Source organism: Tursiops truncatus, chromosome 12 (assembly GCF_011762595.2).
Source record: "Tursiops truncatus isolate mTurTru1 chromosome 12, mTurTru1.mat.Y, whole genome shotgun sequence".
Classification (NCBI taxonomy): Eukaryota; Metazoa; Chordata; class Mammalia; order Artiodactyla; family Delphinidae; genus Tursiops; species Tursiops truncatus.
In genome coordinates, this window is record NC_047045.1 from 48,097,079 (window position 1) to 48,114,078 (window position 17,000).

The 17,000-nt window shown below is 35.9% G+C and overlaps 1 protein-coding gene and 1 long non-coding RNA gene across 6 annotated transcripts in view; one reads left to right on the forward strand and one right to left on the reverse strand.

Moving 5' to 3' along the window:
- The window catches only part of LOC109549080 (uncharacterized), a 122,411-nt gene that overhangs the window by 64,946 nt on the left and 40,465 nt on the right, over window positions 1-17,000 (forward strand). Inside the window, exon 4 of the long non-coding RNA XR_004529239.2 lies at window positions 8,614-8,693. This is a non-coding gene — a long non-coding RNA (uncharacterized lncRNA). The remainder of the gene's footprint in view (window positions 1-8,613; window positions 8,694-17,000) is intronic.
- Window positions 9,926-17,000, reverse strand: part of FAM184A (family with sequence similarity 184 member A) — a 122,186-nt gene continuing 115,111 nt past the window's right edge. For 3 of the 5 annotated variants that reach the window (XM_073789534.1, XM_033867665.2, XM_019951889.3), the window contains 4 exons: window positions 16,625-16,742; window positions 14,553-14,657; window positions 11,862-12,064; window positions 9,926-10,277 (listed from right to left, as the gene is read on the reverse strand). In XM_073789534.1, coding sequence (XP_073645635.1) covers window positions 10,196-10,277; window positions 11,862-12,064; window positions 14,553-14,657; window positions 16,625-16,742 — 508 coding nt within the window. In that variant the 3' untranslated portion in view covers window positions 9,926-10,195. Of the gene's footprint in view, window positions 11,004-11,861; window positions 12,065-14,552; window positions 14,658-16,624; window positions 16,743-17,000 lie in introns of all 5 variants that reach the window. The other 2 variants (XR_004529238.2, XM_033867664.2) reach the window with 2 other exon arrangements.

The following is a 17,000-nucleotide window of genomic DNA, read 5'->3' on the forward strand; positions in this document are numbered from 1 at the left end:
TTTTGTGTATGGTGTTAGGGCGTGTTCTAATTTTATTCTTTTACATGTAGTTGTCCAGTTTTCCTAGCACCACTTATTGAAGAGACTGTCTTTTCTCCATTGTATATCCTTGCCTCCTCTGTCACAGATTAGTTGACCATAGGTGCGTGGGTTTATCTCTGGGCTTTCTATCCTGTCCCATTGATCTATATTTCTGTTTTTGTGCCAGTACCATATTGTCTTGATTACTGTAGCTTTGTAGTATAGTCTGAAGTCAGGGGGTCTGATTCCTCCAACTCTGCTTTTTTTCCTCAAGGCTGCTTTGATTATTCAAGGTCTTTTGTGTCTCCATACAAATTTTAAGATTTTTTGTTCTAGTTCTGTAAAAAATGCCACTGGTAATTTGATAGGGATTGCACTAAATCTGTAGATTGCTTTGGGTAGTATAGTCATCTTCACAATATTGATTCTTCCAATCCAAGAACATGATATATCTCTCCATCTGTTGGTATCATCTTTAATTTCTTTCATCAGTGTCTTATAGTTTTCTGCATACAGATCTTTTGTCTCCCTAGGTAGGTTTATTCCTAGGTATTTTATTCTTTTTGTTGCAAAGGTAAATGGGAGTGTTTTCTTAATTTTTTAGATTTTTCACCATTAGTATATAGAAATGCAAGAGATTTCTATGCATTAATTTTTTATCCTGCAACTTTACTAAATTCATTGATTAGCTCTAGTAGTTTTCTGGTGGCATCTTTAGGATTCTCTATGTATAGTATCATGTCATCTGCAAACAGTGACAGCTTTACTTCTTTTCCAATTTGTATTCTTTTTATTTCTTTTTCTTCTCTGATTGCCGTGGCTAGGACTTCCAAAACTATGTTGAATAATAGTAGTGAGAGTGGACATCCTTGTCTTGTTACTGATCTTAGAAGAAATGCTTTCAGTTTTTCACCATTGAGAATGATGTTTGCTGTGGGTTTGTCGTTTATGGCCTTTACTATGTTGAGATAGGTTCCCTCTATGCCCACTTTCTGGAGAGTTTTTATCATAAATGGGTGTTGAATTTTGTCAAAAGCTTTTTCTGCATCTATTGAGATGATCATATGGTTTTTATTCTTCAATTGTTAATATGGTGTATCACATTGATTGATTTGCATATATTGAAGAATCCTTGCTTCCCTGGGATAAATCCCACTTGATCATGGTTTATGGTCCTTTTAATGTGTTGTTGGATTCTTTTTGCTAGTATTTTGTTGAGGATTTTTGCACCTATATTAGTCAGTGATATTTGTCTGTAATTTTCTCTTTTTGTAATATCTTTGCCTGGTTTTGGTATCAGGGTGATGGTGGCCTCATAGAATGAGTTTGGGAATGTTCCTTCCTCTCCAATTTTTTGGAAGAGTTTGAGAAGGATGGGTGTTACCTCTTGTCTAAGTGTTTGATAGAATTCACCTGTGAAGCCATCTGGTCCTTGACTTTTATTTGTTGGAAGATTTTTAATCACAGTTTCAATTTCATTACTTGTGATTGGTCTGTTCATATTTTCTATTTCTTTTCTACTGCCATTCAGTAGGTTGCCTTTTCATCTTGAGATAGTTTCCTTTGTTGTATAGAAACTTAGTTTCATGTTGTCCCACTTGTTTATTTTTGCTTTTTAAAATTGAGATTAAACATATATAACACAAAATTTATCATTTTACCCATTTTTAAGTGTACAATTCAGTGGCATTAAGTTCATTCACAATGTTGTGTAATCATCGCCACTAGCCATCTCTGGAAACTTGTCATTGTCTCAAACAGAAACTCTGTATCCATTAAATAGTAACTCCCCTTTATCTCCTTCCCTCAGTTTCTGGCAACCTCTGTTCTTCTGTCTTTAAGAATTTGTCTATTCTAGGTACCTCACATAATATACAATATTTGTTCTTCAGTCTGGCTTATTTCACTTAGCATGTTTTCAGGGTTCATCTATGTTTTAGCATGTATCAGAACTTCATTCCTTTTTAAGTTTGGATAATATTCCATTCTATGTATATACCAAATTCTGTTATTGTGAGATAATAGATAACACATAAATTGGTCTAAAACAAGGTTATACAAAAACAAACATTTTAGTGATATGACAAAAATTCAATTCAACAAGCAGTATTCAGTGGCACTAATTTAGGAGCTTCAAAACCAACAAAAATTCCTGCTCACATTTTAGCAGAATGTAAATTGTGAAGTAAAATAGAATAAAAGAATACAAAATAGTAGGATGAAAATAGAAATTAAGCAATTCTGTAATACAGCATAGTCATTTTAATCTACACAACTAAAAATTTACAAAAATAAAACAAGATACGTGTTTTAAAACTACATAATTAACAATATGAAAGATTAAGTAGTAGAGGAACATGTTAGGTAGAGATGTGATAGAAAAAAAAATTTTTTAAGACCCAAACCTAACTTCTGGAGATGAAAACTACAGTGGCTGAGGTGTAGCATACGTTGAATAGGATTAACAGCAGATTAGACATTGCAGAAGAAAAGATTAGTGAATTTATAGACACAGCAATAGAAACTATCCAAAATGAAACTGAGAAAAAAGCTCTCAGAATTCAACAGGGTATTGGTAAGTTTTGTAGGACAATGTCAAGTAGCATAATATATGTATAATTGGAGTCCTCAAAGGCCAGGAGTGAGGGAAGCAGAAAAAATATTAGAGGAAATAAAAGCCAAAATATTTTACAAATTTCATGAAAACTGAACCTACAGATCCAAGGAATTCAGCAAATCCAAAGCATACGTGTGAGAGAATGGGAAATAAGTATTGGTCTCTGCTGTTGGTCCCTGGCAGAGCTCCTGAAATCCTTTCCTAAAATGATAAAAAATTAGGAGCATCTCTTGTTCTAATATTGTCTTTAACCCTGTCTCTGACACAGTGCTCCAAAAACCCTTATAAATTCCTAAGTGATAAGAGCACTAAGAGCAACTTTTGTTCTATTGAAGTGACTCTGAGTGGGCTCCTGGATGGTTTCCAGATGGGGCTACTCACCAGAAAAACTAAACCTTGATTAGAAGCTTAGAATTTTTCAGCCCTGTCTCCCCCATTTCTCCAGAGTGGGGAGAGGGGCTGGAAACAGAGTTAATAATTAATCATGCCTACGTGAGGAATCCTCCATAAAATCCCAATAGTATGGAATTCAGGGAGTTTCCAGGTTGGTGAACACGTCCACACTGGGAGGGTGACACACCCCAATTCCATGGGGACAGAAGCTATTGCCCTCAGGACCCTCTCAGACCTTGCCCTGTGTTTCTTTTCATCTGGCTGTTCACCTGTATCCTTTATCATATCCTTTAATAAACTGGTAAATGTGTTTTTCTGCAGTGAGCCAGTCTAGCAAAGTAATCAAATCCAAGGAGGGGGGTCATTAGAACCTCTGATCTGTAGTGGGTTGGTTGGATGCACAAGGGATCACCTGGGCTTGAGCTTGGGACTAACATCTGAAGTGTGTGTGTGTGTGTGTGTGTGTGTGTGTGTGGTTTGTGCAGTCCTGTGGGACTGAGCCCTAAATCTGTGGGATCTGATGCTATCTCCTGATAAGTGTTGGAATTGAGTTAAATTGTAGAATGCCTGTCTGGTGGCGGAGACTTTCATGTTGTTGTGGAGAAAACCCAAAACCCACCCACACATTTGGTGACCAGAAATAAGGTGTTTTGTATAGGGAGTAAAGAAGACCCACAGGAGATAGACTGAACTAAGGATTTTCCCTACAACAGGAGGGAAAGACTCTGTTTATTTTAGTTATCCATTCATCCGTTGATGGACATTTGGATTGTTTCCACTTTTTGGCCACTGTGAATAATGCTGCTACAGCCATTGGTGTACAAGTAAATGTTTGAATTCCTGCTTTCAATTCTGCTTTTGGGACTATACCTAGAAGTGTAATTGCTGGATCATATGGTAATTCTGTTTAACTTTTCGAGGAACTGCTAGACTATTTTCCACAGCAATTGTACCGTTTTACATTCCCACTAGCTGTGCAAAAGGGCTGCAATTTTTCTACATCCTTGCTTTTTTTTAAAATAAATAAAAGCTGTCCTAATGGGCGTGAAGTGGTATCTCATTGTGGTTTTGACTTACATTTTTCTATTGGCTAGTGACATTGAGCATCTTTTCAAGTGCGTATTGGCCATTTGTATATCTTTATGGAGAAATGTCTATTTTTTAAAATTTATTTTATTTATTTATTTTTGGCTGTGTTGGGTCTTTGTTGCTGCGCCCGGGCTTTCTCTAGTTGTGGCGAGCGGGGGCTACTGATCGTTGCAGTGCACGAGCTTCTCATTGTGGTGGTTTCTCTTGTTGCGAAGCATAGGCTTTAGGCACGTGGGCTTCAGTAGTTGTGGCATGCAGGCCCAGTAGTTGTGGCACATGGGCTTAGTTGTCCTGCGGCATGTGGGATCTTCCCAGACCAGGGCTCAAACCCATGTCCCCTGCATTGGCAGGTGGATTCTTAACCACTGTGCCACCAGGGAAGCCCTGGAGAAATGTCTATTTATGTCTGTTGCCCATTTTTGAATTGTTTTTTTGGTTGAGTTTTAGTAGTTCTTTATATAGTCTGGATATTAATCCCTTACCAAGTATATGCTTTATAAATATTTTCTCCTATTTGGGGGAATTGCATTTTCACTCTGTTAGTACTGTCCTTTGGTGCACACGTTTTTAATTCTGATGAAGTCCAATTTATCTTTGTGCATTTGTTACCTGTACTTTTGGTGTCATGTCAGAAATCGTTGCCCAGTCCAATATCATGAAGCTTTACCCTTTGTTTTCTTCTAAGAGTTTTAGTTCTTATGTTTGGGTCTTTGATCCACATTGAGTTAGTTTTTTTATATATGGTGTAAGGTGTAAGGGTCCATGGTTCATTCTTTTGTATGTGGATATCCAGTTTTCCCAACACCATTTGTTGAAGACTGTCCTTTCTTAATTGAATGATCTTGGCACCCTTGTCAAAAATCATTTGGCCACATATGTGAGTTCATGTCTGGGGTATCTATTCTATTTCAAAGAGATTCTGACTATTAATAAGAGTAAATTAAAATTGTTAAAATTAAATATAGCTACATTCAGAAAATTACAAAGATATTATATTCCTGGTATTACCAGAGGTGGTTAATGTGTAGTAATCTTCCAAACTGAAATTAATATGGTATAATCCATTATCACAGTGGTGTCATGTGACAGAGAATTTGGAATATTTGTAACAACATGAAAAGAAAAATTATGCACACCATTATTGTCAAAGAATATGTCTATTCCAAATAATGTTGTTGCTCTTGTTTTGTTGGAAAGATAAAATGTGTTCTCCTTTCGTATATGAAAATAAGTTAAGAGACTTCCTATGGATAATTTTTAGCTGGGTCCAAAGCATGATACTGCTCTCAAAATATTTTCATATGCTTTGATCATTAATACATTTTTTAGAGTCTGAATGCATAACTAAAACTTGTTTTAGACCTATTTCTAAACATCTAATTTGTATTGTTTTTGGACAAACTTTTGCATATGTTTCCTGTGTACATGAATGAAGCATTTCCTACCATGTTACACATTTTTCCTTCTCCACTCCCTAATCCACATTAACATTCCCTACAACATAAAGAGGGACACAGCAACAAAAACCAATCGTGGTTCAGCTTTTCAAGAAGCACTTTTTCTGCTCTAGCTGTAGTATAGAGTGCCATATATAGAAAGAAAATATTCCTTATGATTGTCCCATTAGGACCTATCTCTTCACTCCAGATTTAAAATCAGTTATTTGGGGAAAAGCTATGAGTTAGAAACTTCCTGTTTGATGATAATGAAAAGCCTTAGGTAAATATTTTAAGATATGATGTTAAGATAAAAATAAGAATTTTAATCATACCTACATATGACTGGTTATGAAGGAGGTGACAGAATGAGATAAAAACTAAGAACTAAACATCTTGACCTAAATACAAAGATTAATTTGACAACTTCTAAGGTAAGAATGATATTTTGTTTATATATTTGGTCTTTGTCCCAGTTTCTGGCACAGAGCTCCTAAAAAACCACTGGCATTTCCTAAGTGATGAGAGGAATAAAAAGGTGTCTTTTTTTATGTTAATAAGGTGAGTTTTGGACCCCACCTAAGGAGAGTTGACAGAAAAACCAACCATGTGATTAAAGGGTTAGAGCTCCTTGGTTCTCAGGGAAGGGGAGAAAAGAGGGGCTGGAGACTGAGTTCAATCACCAATGGCCAATGAATTTAATCAGTGGATTACACTGATAATGGCTATGTAATGAAGCCTCCATAAAAATCCAAAGGACTGGGTTCGGGAGCTTCCAGGTTGGGGAACCAGTACACTTTCATGTGCCATCGTGCTGGGCCGCAAACTCCAGTAGGACAGAAGCTCCTTTGTTTGGGACCTCACGCTATATATATTCTCATCTGGCTGTTGATTCACGTCCTTTAATATCCTTTATACTAAACCAGTAATCTAGCGAGTAAATGGGGTTCCTGAGTTCTGTGAGCCACGCTGGGAAATTAATCAAACCCAAGGAGGGGGTAATGAGAACCTCTGTTTTATAGCCAGTAATAGCCTGGGCTTATAGGCATCTGAAGCAGAGGGTAGTCTTATAGGACTGGGTCCTTAACTTGTGGGATCTGATGTCATCTCTGGGTAATTAATGTCAGAATTGAGCTGAATTGTAGGACACCCAGCTGGTGTCAGAATTGGATGTGTGGGGAAATGTCCCCGACACACATTGGAAATCGGTGACAAGACCCTTTGGTAAGGTAATTGATGGTTTTACTTCTAAAATTCTAGTATAAAAAAATAATAATCAGTTCTCTGCAGACACTCTTGCTCCTCTGACTTTATTCCTTTTGTTGTACTTACCTAACAAAATCCTAATCCTGGTTAAGTGTCCATTATTATCCATTCCTATAATTCTGCATCCAAGCAGCTGAACATGGTCAAAGAGCAAAATCATGCTGCTGGGTGTCAATATAAACATATAGCCTCTGAGCTCAACCACTGCCTGACAATCCTTGTACACTTCTCCAGTATATTTGCTCTACTTTCCAAGACAACTATTTACTCACCTATAGTAATTTATACCTTTCTCAAACTCTCTCATTATCTTTGTAGGAAGGTAGGGTTAAGAGTATCCATCTTACTACAAAGCCCAGGAGACTGAGTCACAGAGGTTAAGATACTTGGTGGTGGCAGAGCCAGTAGGCAGGGAGGGCGCCTCAGAGGAGGTGAGCTTCCTATCACTGAAGTATTAAAGTTCACTCAGGGATGTTATAGAGGAGATTCAAGCATTCCGTGGGAGATTAGAAGAGATGGCCTTTAAGGCCTCTTCTAACTCCAAGATCCTAGGATTCCATGTGGCTTCTTATATTCTATCAAAATAACTGTCTTGCTGAAACTTCTTCAATCACAATGTTAACAATGTTATGGGACTTCTTTGACCATCTCTTTAATGTTATTACGTGTAACCCAGTGACACAGCTGAAGGTTATAAAATTGTTGCTTGTCTCTTCTTTCTCCCTCTCTCCCTCCCCAGTAGCAAACTATGATAAAACACAAACAAAACCCATCTGACCCCCCATCTCAGTCTACTACCTTCTCTGCCTCTTTCCCTTACCTGTATAGCCAAATGTCCTCAAAGAGGGGTTTTCACTCACTCTCTCAACTCCCTTTCACCTCACTTCTCTGGAATCTAGCTTTTGCTCCTGCCATTTACCCTGACTCTGCTTTTGCAAAGACCATTTTCTAGTCGTCAAAACCAACAGACACTTTTCATTATTTCCCTTTCCTGATCTCTACAGCACTTGACACTGTTGGTTGGCTGCTCTCTCCTTGAAGCATTCTTCTTTCACAACATCATGCTTTTGGGGATCTATAACTCTACTTCTCATTCTCATCCAAGGTCTGCGTGCCCTTTAAGTGTTGGTGCCCCCCCCCCAAGTTCTGCTCACAACTCTATTCCTTGTTGTTTCATCCACAGGCCTTTGGCTTTATTTATCTCATATATGCCATACTCCACTCCAGACCCTTGTGTTTAACTGCTTCTGTTATTCCAGAGAAACTTTAATTTCAACATACCTGAAATCACACTGCATCTTTTGCCCACACTTCATTTTCTTTCACATTCCATACATATCTGTCACCAACTCCCAGCAATTCTACATTTTCACTCTTTATTCCCTCATTTCTGTTCCCATGAACAATTCTTCCTTTCAGTCCTCATCTGAACCAATTCAATAAATCTTGAATTGGTCTTGCTGTTAGTCAGGTCCCCATATTTTCTGAACAAATCACGGCCAATATGCTGACTAAACAGTTTAAAACCTAACCATGCTATTTATTACCTGCTCCAAATACTAGAGGATCAAGTTGAATTCCTTACTAAGTATTCCAGGCCGTTTGTAGCATAAAGAGTACAGGTTTCAACCTTTACGAGTTGTGTGTGTGTATGTATGTCCGTATAGTGGGGGGATGACAAAGAGGAGGAGTTCAGGTTTTTCATCTGGGTGGTTGAAGGGTTAAAAATGTTAAAATTATACTGTCTAATATAAGGTAGGTGCTCTCTTATTATGCCCCATGGTCCTATAGGATTACACTGAGTTCTTTGGATGCTGCTGGCCTGCTCCTTCCTGTTGTTTCAGCTTGTGCCTTAACCAGACAGACCAAAGGTGAGGCTGTTGTTTAATTCCTACTCATCCTTCAATATTATATATTATATATATACAATATTATACTTGAGTACCACTTCCATATCCAGCTTAGGTAGCTTGACACCGTAGGCAAGTAGCCACCACTTAGGCAGCAATCACTTCCTCTTCTCCACTCCCAATGTACCCTCCATAGAGCTGACTGTGGCCCTTCTGATACTGCTGTAAAAAACCATTTGGTACTGAACTATTTCAGCGAGTATATGATTAGCTCCTTGAGGCCAGGTGTTCATCTTTGTATGCCCATAGTCACCTGCAAGAGTTCTAATCATCAAATCTTTGGTAAATAAACGTCCAAATTATAAGATATGTATAAACTAGGGGCAAGAAAATGAGCTTATAACTGTGTTTTCTGAAATAAGCATTAACCATTTTTTGTTGGAAAATTCAATCTCTTAGTTGATGAAAAAATTCAAAGCAAACATTTTATAAGAACTTTTTCTCAAGATAATTTAAAGAACACACTACCAGCCATGCATACTCATATGCAGTGGTTTATTCCTTGAAGATTTTGTGAGGATTAAATGAGATAATCTTTCTACTGGCCCCTCAGCACAGTGCCTGACACACAACAATCATTTAAAAAGTTGGTCTTTAACATTATTATAATCATTCATAGATCATGTTCACCCAGGTTCTTCTAAAATCTACATTACTGAGTCAACTATAATTACTGAGTCAACTATATTTAGCACTCTTAGAAATGGATGCACTCTTTCAGGCCACGGAATACAATACAGTAGCCTGCCAAGGTGGACTGAAAACTTAAGGTCTCATTAACATGTGATAGTGGTTAGTTGGGTCCATGTTCATGTGTCAGTACCAAATTGCCTATTTAGAAAACTAACAAGCTGGCTTCGTAACACTGAGCATAGATGCTGTACTAGAAATCCTAGGTTCTCAACTATCAGAATAATTTTAAAAAACAATATAAATAAGTTGGCAGTATTTTATATACTTGAAAGTCCATAATTTCCACATGTTTTCATTCTAGCCTTGTAAACTTAGAGAACACAGTTACAGTTATACACGGAAATGAAACAAATTAACAGGTTATATTTCCCTGTCCTGATTTTGTTATTGAAGTAATTTAATATTGTATGATTATTTTGTAGTAAAACTTTTTCTGGCAAGTCTTACCTGGAATTAAAAAGTATTTAAAAGTTAAAACAAACTTACTAGCAAAAAAGAAAGACTGTTTGTTCTAACAAAATTTATTATGCAATAATTACAAAGATTAAAGACTCTCCCATCTCAAATAAAAATAACTGTTATAATTACACACATAATACAGTACCTTATAGAGTGATTCCAATAAATATCACAGGAAATACAGGGCATTTTCAATTGGAGAGACAAATACTTTCACCGTGTCTGACATAGGAAACCCTGTTCACATAACGATCTGCATAAGGTCATGCTTTTAGTAACAGTCCGCCTAGAACTGTGCCAAAGCAATTCTTTCAGAATGTGAAGTACCGGGCAAACCACTCCTGGCGCTGGGGATCTGGAGAAGCCACCGGGGAAGCTTCACTCTGAGGAGGACTGAATTCATAAAAAGAGAGACATGTAACCCAGCATTAAGCTGTTTTGCAAAATGAAGGGAAAAGCACATAAAACATCAGTGCAGATGACCACAACTGGTTCCCTACGTTAGGAGATGCATTTTAAAGATCTGCTACTTCCTCTACACTGGACTGTGTTCTCCACTCCATGAGAGTGCAGCAGCAGCTCAGATGAAGTCCGTGAAGGAGGAGCCACATTACAACAATTACAAGAAACAAAAAAATCAAACAGTTGAGAAAAGTCAGGTGACCTTCTTGGAATAAAAAAGTTCAGGAGGAACTGTAGGAAATAAGAGAACCAGGTAACATTCTTCTTGTTCAGCACCTTTTCTCGTTTAGTTAATTAAAAAAAATTTTTAGAATCTGACACAAGCATTTCTTACAGATGTGTCCTTAACTATAACTAAATTAAGTAACTAAACCATGGTATAATATTTTTATATATGTATGTTTATATTAAACTTTCGTAATTCCATAAGCAGATACTCTAGGGGAAAGGAGTACATTAAAATGCCAATTTCCCCTCCATCTTCAAAGTTATATAATTTATACTTATCTTAACTCTAACTAAAGATTCTTTGGGCTAGTTAAGAAAATAAAAGGATCCCTACCGTCTTTGGGGGAAATTACAAGGCACGCAACAATGTGTAATGGAAACTCCAGTAGTCATGTTCCTTGAGCCCATGCACATGCATCTTACTGATACCTGAACATACCCATGCACAAGGGAAAATAAGCAACACAAAATATTTAGCAGGAGACACATTCAAAGGTGTATTTGACTATTTTTCATTCTTGCTATTTTTTTCTATTTAAAATAATGTCATTAACTAGTCATTAATCACTTAGCCTAGAAAAAAAAAGTAGTCTACCTGTATGATTATTACTAGTGACACTGAGACTTAGTAAGAATAAGTCAAAAAATAAATTTTAAAATAGCACAAGATCAGTAATAGTAAGGTAAGCACAAAATGACAGCACTTTCTGACTAATTATTTAATGGATAAACAATTGGATTTCATTCAAATTTTACTTGTTAATACATTTATTCAAGGACTCTGAGATAAAACTGGAATATTAATTATAAAATTTTTTTCCTACTTCTGTCATTAAGTTCCCAGAGCTTATATATTTTTTATTTTGGCAATAAGTGCATATATATTTATAAATAAGCAAGGGAAAAATAAACAGATAAGAAACAAAAGCCACTTAATAAATAAAAAATATCTTGAATTTCTGTAATAAGGGGGATGGATTATTAATGAAAAACTGGTGATAATTCTAAAAATGAAGCACCGGTCCATAAATATAAATATTAAAATTCTAAGCATATGAATTACATTAGTACCTCTTTAAGCATTTAGAAAATTGACAAGGAAACAAAAAATCTTTTTAACAGAGTTAAAAAGGAGTTCTCTAGAGAGGTGGTGAATATATTTTGAAAATATTTCACAGTAAAATTTCTTTTCCTAGGCTGTTCTTAAAGTAGTAGATTTCTGCAATGTAAGAAAGTAAATTTCTCAAGTTAAAAAAGAAAAGAAATCACTGGTGAGACGGGGCTCACCTCAAAAGTGTCTTGGGCTCTTTGGGTGGCACTGGCTGTGGAAGTGGTTTGCTGCTGTTGAACTCAATATCGTGGACTGGAGAATTAGGAATGGGATCCAGGCGGTTAGGATGTCCATTGCCCACTCCACCAGATTCCAGAGCACTTAGATTGGGAACACTCACAAACCTGTTTGTTGGTGATTTATTGTTCTTCTTCTTTTGCTGTATTAAAAATAATACATGTGAGGACAGTCCCTGCATAAGGACGAATGAGAAAATAGGAACAATAGAAGATACAAATTTGGCATGGGAAAATTTCGGAAGCTGGATGTTAAGATGAACCAGTGTTACCCAAAGTGCGGTCTGGGGATCCTTGGAGGTGCTCTTTATCTACATGGAATCCTCACAGACAGACATGCTGCTAGGTCAGAAAGAATGAGGAAGAAATGTTTAGGAATGGTTCATGGGGAGGAGAGGAGGGGGTGGAAAGAAGGCCAAGGGATAAAGAATATTGGGAGGAAAAGGGAAAGGGGGAAACAGCAGATCTCATGGATACCATGAGGTTAAACGGGTTTAGGCTAAAATTAGGAGAAGGTGAAAAGTTAACATAATTTTAAAAGAGAGGTCTGTGAACTTTAGCCATCTGTCAAAGGGAGGCAGTCCTTGCCTGGAAAATAAAAGGACTGAGAAAATGCTTGGCAAAGTAGTTTGAATCAAATCTCACATTTCTACCTAAGACTTAGAGCTGACCTAGAGAAATAATTTGGTTTTAAATTCACTGCATCATCTCTCTGAAGAGGGAAGATGAAATCTGTATACTTAAGTCTCAATTACCAATTAATTGGTAGTATTACCATTAGCTCACAATCTTTGAAAAAAAATTAAAGGTTATAAAACAAAAGCGATCAATGTTTTTTTCTTTTAATTGGTCTTTAAAATTGATGGATGAAAAGAGCAATACAATTTCAGATTATTAAAATCTATCAGCTTTCAAATCATTAACTTTAGTCTCTATTCATCTGTAGATTCAATGAACATCATCTTGCTTTGTGTAATAAAAATTAACATAAATGTGTGCTAATTTATGAAATAACTTTTTGCAAAATGATTCCAGAGTTTGAAAAAAATGCAATTAATAGACAAGATGGTCCTTTTCCTTTGCTTATAATGATCTCAACTATCTAGACATTGTCCTTTGTCATTTTCTGTGAACCACAAAGTCTCTGAAAAGAAGCCTATTTTAGCATAACTGCAAAAAGAAAGGAAGAACAATATCTTCTTCAGAATTATTTGTGAAAATTGAGTCCCTAATTTACAAAGATGTATCTTTAGCATTTTCTTGTTCTAGTCATGAGAGGGCATAATTAAACCTACTTAAGGTTTCTATTTTAAGAAATCAAAAGTATCATTGGTAAAGTTCTACAGTAATGGTTTTGTGGCTAAAATGTAATTCCAATAAAATAGGTAAAAAGGAAGTATTTCTAATCTTGTTTCAACAAGTCTCATAACCTAGCTTTTTAATTAAAAGCTTATTTCACCCTAAATAATGAATTTAAAAACTGAAACTATATTCATTCATTCACCAATTTTTTTTTTGAGAGGCCTTTATGTGCCAGACACTGTTTTGGACTCCAGAGATACAGCTATAGGTTTCCTGACTTTAGTCATTCCATTTTGCAAATCATTCAAGTCATTCTGTTTTAATAAACATTTAAGTTTAAAGTTTGGAGCACTTTAAGTTGTGAAGAAAGGATAGATTCCATCTTCTTAATAGAGAAGTTTTATGAGCTTTGAAAGCAGAAATTTTTCTGGCTAAGGGCCTAAGAGAAATTAGATATGATGTGCAAATTAATTAAATCTGAATCCAAAACATAGCTTTAGCATGGGCATTTTTATTTCTACTACTGATTCCTGCTAAAAGATATGTAATCCCTATAAAGCCCATATACATAATTATTCATTCTTTATTACTTGCTTTATTCACTAGAATAATTTGTAGTAACTTATAGAAAACATGATGAAATTTTGCAACTGAACAAATATTTACTTAGTACTCACTATACCTATAGCACTATGATGGGAGTCATAGGAAGCTCGGGTACAAAAATGTATAAGACTTAGCCATGTCCATTTCATTTATCTGCAAGGCTCTTCTATCTGTCCTAAGACAGCAACAAAATGTAAGAATAGGTCATGTTCAATTTTAATTGTCAAGAAAGGTGATTAAGACTGTGAGAAGTAAGGCCCTTCTCTGAAGATTAGTGGGCAACAAAATACATGTCCAACCCAAGGCCCATTAAATGGCAGGCCTTAAGTCAGGGAGAGCTGTTGGGTATACAGGGCTTGGGGTACTTTTCAAGACCCCATAGAGGACAGTGAACACTAAGGAAATGACAAGAAGTTATCCTGAAGCGACTCAGAAGTGAGTTTTCTTTTTTTTAAGATATAAGAAAACAAAATGGTATAACCAAGGTTTTATAATATTAATAAAATACTGTTTTAAGGAATATGAATTCTCAACAAATAAATGAATATTATTAGCATCTCATTTGAAAATGAGTGTATAAAGAATTCATAGATTTTAGTCCTAGATTATTAAATTTAAGAAAACATTTTTGGAAGCTTTATCTTCTGCTGCTCTTAATATTTTATAAAAATTTTAATCAAGTTTTAAACCATATTCCTATTTTACAATGTTTACAGCACATACCTTAGTCAGTGGATTAATAACACCAACAGTAGGACTTGAGTTAAACACTTTGTTGAAGTTAGTTTCTCGATTGACTAATTCCAGCTGATAAAATTTATTATCCTCCTATGAAAAAGAATTACAAACATTTCTTAAACATTTTCTATTGAATATTTAAAAACTTCATTGTATAAATGCCATTTCATTCAAAATTTAATATAAAACCTGAATGAAAATTTATATACCTTATTCAAAGATTTCTAGACCTGTCAGGTCTAGAAATCTTAGAAATCTTAAAGTCTGCTGGTGGGTGAGTTTTCAACACATTTCAAACCCTGTGCTCCGGGATTCTTCTCTACCTACCCTTTCATACCTTTTCCCTCCAAGGCTAGAGCTAAATGTTTTATTTGGCCCATCTCTTTTCCAGAGGGCTGACTGTGCATTTTGAGCAGGCTTAACCTGCATTCATGGAGCTGCTCTGTGCATGGCTGAGTTGTTTCCAGACATGAAGATGGCACTATGGTATATCATTATGCTTGAGTACTGGAAAAGTATTTGATCTTGCCTAATCTCCTCTGTGAGACGTCAATGTATTACAGCAATGGTAACCACAGAACAGAGAAAAAGTGAATGGCCCATGCAGAGATAAACCCTTTGCCTTTGGCTTCACCAACAGGTGCTAATTGAACAACCAGACTTCCTATGTGTAGGAAGTAAACACATAAGTGAATGGATCACTGTGTGTGTGAAAGGCAGGGTTGTGTGCTCTAGGAGAACTAGATTTTCAACCCCCTCCTAGTTACCACTGACCATCATTAATCTCAGCCCATGTGCCTCACAGTCCACAGACTTAGGGTGTAGTGAGAAGAGTGTAGACCATTCCCTGGCTAGAATTGGAAAATCAACAGCTATTTCTACCATAGATGAAACGTAGTAATACATTTGCTAATTTCACATGTAGAATATAAGGTAATTTTTCATGACTCTACTGTTGTCAGATAGAGACAGAGCAAGCTATGATGCCTGTGCTCATGTTCACAAAGCTTGGAAAATTGGGTGGTTATTGGGATGAAGTAGCACATATTCTGTCTTTCCAATGCCTGCTCCTGGGTTCCATCTATGAACCCCAATCAACTACCTGTTGCTTTTTGGCAGGAACTTCTAGTCCCATACAACAGGATGGCTTTCCTAAATGCTAAGAGAAATAAATATGTTAAGGAAAAAGGACTTCAGAAATAAATGCTCTTAGGCTCTCTTTGCATGCTAATGTCCAAAGTTTTCATGAAGAGATCAATGAGTAAACAGAATGATTAGCACTCTATTTCTAGTTTTACTGATTTTTATTTGTTAGTGGCAGTAAAAAGCAATATTTTAATTATTGATCAGGTCATATAATTTTAGAAGACTCTGAAATGTTTTATGAATTTTAAAACATCTGTGTTTTTTTAATTCTTGAGGAATAATGACTTTAATGAAGGCAGTGTATTTATTGTAAAATCTGTATTTTCTTCCCTGATGGACTTTTCAGAGCCGCTAACATCTCAGTGTGCACTGAGACTCTCAAGACAGAGCCTGTAGCTTTTCTTAGGCTAGAACCCTAAGAAAATAGAATCCTTTTTCCATGAAGTATGTCTTTGGATCAGGTTTTAGTGGGACACACTTTAGGAAGTTAACAGGACTAACTGAAAGTGTGCAATGCAGGCTTGTGCATGTATGTGTTGACCGTTCTTTCCCATCCAATTCTAATTCTACATGTACAATACACACACACACACTTCAATAGTATATTAACTGTACACTGGCAATAACATTATTAAACATTCAATATGTATTAAAAAGTATTTCTTTTTAAAAATTACTGAAAAAAGACACAATCTCCTTACCATAATACCGAATTTAAAATTACTTTGTATTTCTTATCCTCATTCATAAACATTTTAATAAACGTTCAATCACAATACATATATTTTGTACTTTCAACTTTTGTTTAGCATTACTTAAAAATATTTTCTCATGTTTTCCCAATCAACAGTCTACAGATTACTAACATGGTTACACCAGAACCCCCTACCCCCCAAACCCAAACAACTTACCATTAGTTTCTTTATGACCTGATCTCTTTCTGTAAGCATGGCTTTTAATTCTCCAATCATCTGTAAATCTTCTGGTTTTGATTCTCTCATTAGATATTTTTCTTCCATCTCTTCTAGTCTAAAAACAAGAAAACCTTTCATTGATATGATGCAGACATTCTTTTGCGATGCCTATATTTTTCAAATTGGTTCAGTTGAACACACAAAAATTTAAAATCAAACTTTTTCCGTTAAAACTTGTAAGCATAATAACATGATTGCCTCAAGAGGTAGTGTTATGAAAGGCTCTCCAAGTGCAGATGATGTTATTAAAGGCTTTGCAGATTACTTTGGAAGAATTCACTCATTTTTAAGTCATTTAAGTGTATATGGGAAT